Below are 5,927 nucleotides of genomic sequence, written 5' to 3' on the forward strand. Positions count from 1 at the left end.
TCCTGCTAAAGTGATCCTGTCATTCAGAGGCACTGAGCTTTCTGTCAAATTGCTCTTCATATCTCTACTGACAACTGAATGTGTGTCAATGAAGGTGTGTTAGCTTCAGTTATTTCAAAGCAAATTATTTTAATTGAAAATATATTTTTGTCAGATCCTGCTGCCTCCTGTTGTGTTTTTTATGCATAACTTATCTGTTCTTGATTAACCAGAAGAGAGTTATGAATATTTATGGTTAGAATTTATAATGTAGTGCTGTGCCTTTGTCTTCTGATTAACTCATGGACACTTCATTTCTTAAGATGCCTGGTTACTGGAGCAAACACTTTCTCCTGGACATGTAATTTAAGCTCTGAATTTCTCTCCCAACAAAAATCAAATGCAAATTCTTATAATCACAAGCTGTTTCACTCGGGGTACTTCAGCCATTGAGCTATTTGTGGGTTTACCTGGGTCTGTGGGATTTGAATGCTTGTACCAAGGAACCCAAGTAGAATGAGGCTAAGGAGTTTATCTTGAACTAAAATGCATAACATGGTCATCTCATTGCTCGGCCTTCAGATGTTGAAATATCTGACTTTTTCACCTGTTAAGACTATGGAGGAGACAGGAAATGTATTTTTACCCATTTCTTTAGTCTGGCCTGAATTGACCATTGCCCTCTTTTTCCTTCTTCCCTCCCCTAAGCTGGCTATGTACAAATAACAACACATAGGGTGCAGGGCTTCTGGCTTTCTATCAGATGGCATATAGTAATCACAAACAAACAAGTATTGTGCATACAATATGGTGTTGCAAAGAACCAATTCCATGGTATAAGGATGAATATTTTACACTTAATCACCTTGCAATCTTATATAACCCTTTTCTGAAAAGTACCAAATACTGCTGACTGCTGTATTCTTATGATTACCCATTTTTCCCTTAAACTATGACTGGTAAGTACATTAAAAGAACACCTTACTTTAGACAGTTCACTGTCAAATTTCTGAGACAGGGTTTGGGCTATGATTTCCAATTTTTCAACCTTCTGCACAGGAAATGTAGTATCTGGCAGGTACACAGAGCACTGGCATATTCCTTGGTCATCCAAAGAGCCTGACACGTTGGCAAATAGCTGTAATTACAAGTATATATAATAAAGTAAAAAAAATATATCAATGTTTTACTTAGAATGAACAGGTAAAGTCTGACAATAGTAAGGAAAGGGTTAAGCTTTAATAATAATAATAATAATAATAATAATAATAATAATAGTAATGCCAGTAATTAGACAGGAAGCATTAGGATTTTTACATGTCTTCCAATGGATTCCAAGGTTCTTCTAATATTAATTAATTCAGCTTCACAACTCCTTTGTGGAAGCAGTTAAATACTATTATCATCATTTTTCAGTTTAGGAAGCATCTACATGAGATGTTTACTGCACAGTTGGCTGATTATCAGGAATCCTGGTTTTCTCTGATTTAAAAAAAATCGCAAATTTTCTGTTAAAAAAGTAACCCCAAATTCACATTTTTCCATGATTTAAAGGAAGCACCACTAATATATATATATGTTTACTGCTTTGTTAATCAGCGTGGATCCTGGTTTTCTCTGATTTAAAAGAATTCCCCATTTATTTATTTATTTATATATATATATAGTGGTGTTTCATTTTATGTTTTAATCATGGAAAAATGTGGATTTGGGGTTACTTTTTTTTTTAATAGAAAATTTGGGATTTTTTTTTTAAATCAGGGAAAACCAAGATCCATGCTGATTAGCCATGCAATAAACATTTCAGTGTCTACATGTGCATCCCTATTAGGCTGGAGTAAACTACTAGTAAATACAAGTATTATCCTGCTGCAGAGTAAAAAACTCTATAGCAGTGCATGTAGAGCCAGGAGGGAGCATCCCTGGACTGGCAGGCTGACTCCTGGGACCCCCTGCCAGCCAGGGCAGCTCCAACCTGGTTCCATGTGCTGCACATGAATAAACTTTGGAGCTTATTGCTCGAGTTAATTATTCCTGGGCATACAATCAAATGGTGTGCCCAGGAGCAAACAACTCCAGATCAATAACCTCCAGAGTTCATTCATGCACAGTAATAACACATAAAGACACTTCCACTAAGATAAAGAAAGGTCCCTTCTAGTCCTATGGCCTATGTTCTCAAAAAAGTTAAGCAATTTTTCTCAAGGATAAGTGAACATATGTCAGATCATAAAATAATAATAACATTTACAATAGACATTTATATCTTACAGGTCCTGGATATACAACATAGTTATACCAGTGTAAATCACTTCTTGAACAACTGTTAAAAGGGAGCAGACACACTATATGCAGACCTATACAGCTGTAACTTATTAAAAGACAATGTAAGTAGCCCCAGGGGAAAAAAACACCAGTAACAATAAATCCATGCAACTTAAAAAGATAGAAGTGACTTTTGTCTGCAGTTATCCTGGGGTAATCCTTTGCTCGATGCATATTACCTGCGCTCTTGCCACCTAGTGGTGGAGCATGCTAATAGTACCTACTGCGGCAACTTCCCCCTGGATAAATTAGCACTTTTCCCTTCTGGGTCCCAGTGCAATTTGCATCAGTGTATGCACCCAATGTAAATTATTATATTGCCAATGTATGACAAGTACAGGACCATATGGTGTATTTTTATTGATTTCAATGGCATTTGAATCAGACCCATTCAGTGGTTTTCATCCATAGACATGTAAGTGCTTTATAGAGTCTGGTTTGGGTTTTACAGATAAACGATTCCATCAACATCCGTCTTTCCCAAGAAGGATTTTTTTTTTCAACTAAACCACATTTTCCAATGAGGAAATATTTTATTTGGAATCCCTCGAATACTGGTTCTATACTCAGCCCTAAGCACATACAAAGTGAAGGTTTAAAAGCTTAGACCAAGCTGTAATAGCTTATGTGACCCTATTGCTGCTGCAGGATATTGAAGGGACTAGCAGCCATGCATCCCTGCCCCTTCCATCAGACAGTTCGTAGGCCCAATTTCCAAGACCTGATAGCAGTCTTCAAATATCTGAAGGGCGGCCATAAACAAGAGGGGAAACAATGTTTTAACCCTTTGAATGCAGAGGACAGGATGCTTAAGAACCTTGAAATCTCAGCAAAGTAGGTTTAGATTAGATATCAGGAAAAAATGAAATCACTGATAGAACAGTGAGGTAGTAGAATAGACTGCCAGGGAAAGATGTAGAATCTCCTTCATTGGAGGTTTTAAAGTTTTTGGATAATCATTGCTCACAGATGATTTAGGACTAGCAATGGCTGAAGTGTGCTGCAAAGAGCACCAGTTGGAAGAGGAGAAGAGCTCTTCACGCAAGAGCAGGTAGAAATCAGAGAGGACCATGATCTGCAGCAAGAGAATAAAACAGGGTGTATCTACGCATGAAATTACAGTGATGCAATAAACTCCAAAGCACTTCACACCGGAGTTAACTGCTCCCAAGCACAGCATCTACACGTGCACCCAGGACTGTAGCAATTTGAGTCAGAGTGGAGCAGGTCTCTGGCTGGCTGGGCTTACCAGGTGCAATCTGTGCAACCAGGCAGTGCCTACATGTGCATTTCAACACAGGAAAGTACTCTGTCATAAGATAATACCCACCCTGAAAATACTATCTTACAGTGGAGTTAATTAGTTTACTGCACTCGAATACCAGTACTCGTTCAGACAGTGGTGCTTTACTGGAGCTAATTAGTCTGCTCCAAAGTAAAGCGCATGCAAAGATGCACCCACAGATTTTCACATCCATCTTGGTTATAAAAGAGTATTAAAGGAGCCAGGTTTGAGTTATGGAGGGGTAGGATAGAAAAGGGAGTTCTGAGTCTCCAGTCAGGATGTCTGATGCATGAATTTGTGTTTATAATCTTCAGGTTGAGGTGGAAGTGTGAACGGTATCTGGTAGTCCCACGCTTCTGGCCATTGTTGGTCAGCAAATAAGAGCAGAAATAATTTATCTCCTCCTCCCTGCTACAGGTGTCATAAGAGAGGTTTTGCCTTCCTTAATCATTGGGTGCTATAGGTAGCTGAAGCTGAGGATTTTGACTGAGGTGTGCCAATGCTGTTGCTGAGACTTAACCAACACCAGATCCTAGACAGTCTTGCTCCTCCACTCAGGGTCAAACCAATTGCCACATTTTGGCATTGACCATGGGATTTTTTGCCTTTCTCTATAGCAGGAAGGATATGTGGTAAACTAGGACACCAATAACTTAGCACCTTTAGGATTTAAATGGTATAGCCCATATCCACTGCAAACACTTAGGCATCTACAAAGATTTTGGACTTAGGTGTATAAAGTGGCAGTTAGGGTTATTAACCCCTCAGTGGATATACCCCTAGGAACTTAGCAAGTCAGTTTTAACAAGCCAAGCATAAGCCAACTTTAGATAACAAGTTTGAAAATGCTGTTTCTGACTTGGAATCAGAGCAGAGATAAATAAACTTTTAAATAACCCAATTTCCAATCATGTGCATAAAAACCTAGAGCACAGCTCTTTCACATCCTACCTCTGATGTCTACTGCCTCTTATGCAAGAATAAATAAACACTGGCTATACCGTTGGTGCACTGTGAGGGGGACCACTTGCTTCCTGAGGATGAGTCAAGTATGGAGGCAGTGAAGTAGGATGAGAAGTCTAGAAGAAGAAAAAAAAAAGTCTCTTAGAATGTGGTCACTTCTTTGTCCCATTCATATTTATATCACGATTCCCCTCCCAAAAGCCCTTTCATATGGTCCTGTTTTCTTTGCACTTTGATTTTATCCCCAGCAGCAGTGGAACCACTTGATGTTTCTGACTGGCTGGTGAGGGAGTTAATTTTTATTTTGATGCAATGTCTCTCATGAAGTTTTTTTCTTTTCATTAAAAACCAATCTGTATGCAATTATACAAATATAAATATATCAAGGTAAAATGTTAGGGTAAATAATCCACATTTCTGGGACAGGCTTAGCATTCTCTGCCTTTTCATTGATTGCATACAACTTTTAACAAAATAAAAATATATAGTTATGTAACACCCACACACTTGGGTTGTGTTTGACAAAGTGTGTGCTTTTGGTTGTTGTGTATTGTGTTGTTCTATGTGTGTGGTTTTTTTATATTTGCACAAGATAACCCCTGTTGTTCTGGCCATGTGCTCTGCACGTGGAAAGTTGGGGCCATGCATCTGGGCAAAATATGTAAAATCTTGTGGCCTTATTGTCCAAAGGAAGCAGTAGACTCTCCAGTCAGATTGAGTAAGAGAGGCTGGAGCATGGCACTCCTTAATTAGACAAGACATGGGTAACGTCATGCCAGGTATATAAGAACAATTAAACTAAGGGTTTGGTTGGTTGGTTGGTTGGTTGGTTGGTTGGTTGGTTGGTTGGGGGGGGTTGGGTTTTCTTGGTTTTGCGGGGGAGTTATTTTTTCTCTCTTGGGGATACCAAGAGCTGCACAGGTGAATTGGGAGCCAGAAAAGCTGATCTCCATGGGACAGCTCCCCCACCTCCCCCTTCACTGGAGAGGCAAGCGAAAGCTATATGAAAGGAGAGCCTCGGGGACCGGGAAAGAGAAAGTCTGTCTTGGAGTTTGAGGCCCCATTTTCTCCCTTTTTTAAAAGTGGGATAATACTGTGAAGGTATTAATCCCTGGAGCAGACCGATCAGTATTGGTGACCCTGAGAGAGCTGGTGCACCCCCTGACAAGCCGTGCTTCCTATTTATGTGACGGGCCGGGGCGGGGGTGGAAGCACCAGTACCCGCCTGCAAGCGCCGGCTGGGGAGTGGGAGTGCCGGATGAAGCGCTGCAGCCACTTCTGGGAGCACCATGGCTGCTTCCTAGTTGGCACGGTTGGCCACGGGGAATACCCCCCGGTTGCTGACTGGTTGCTGGGGGGGGATGTGGCCCTCCCC

At 40.4% G+C, this 5,927-nt stretch overlaps 1 protein-coding gene across 1 annotated transcript in view; it reads right to left on the reverse strand.

Moving 5' to 3' along the window:
• Window positions 1-5,927, reverse strand: part of LOC102383414 (olfactomedin-4-like) — a 26,012-nt gene that overhangs the window by 12,379 nt on the left and 7,706 nt on the right. The window contains exons 3-4 of the mRNA XM_025194009.1: window positions 4,591-4,668; window positions 965-1,117 (exon numbers count right to left, since the gene is read on the reverse strand). Of these exons, the coding sequence (XP_025049794.1) occupies window positions 965-1,117; window positions 4,591-4,668 (231 nt within the window). The remainder of the gene's footprint in view (window positions 1-964; window positions 1,118-4,590; window positions 4,669-5,927) is intronic.

Source organism: Alligator sinensis, unplaced genomic scaffold (genome assembly GCF_000455745.1).
Source record: "Alligator sinensis unplaced genomic scaffold, ASM45574v1 scaffold1045_1, whole genome shotgun sequence".
Classification (NCBI taxonomy): Eukaryota; Metazoa; Chordata; order Crocodylia; family Alligatoridae; genus Alligator; species Alligator sinensis.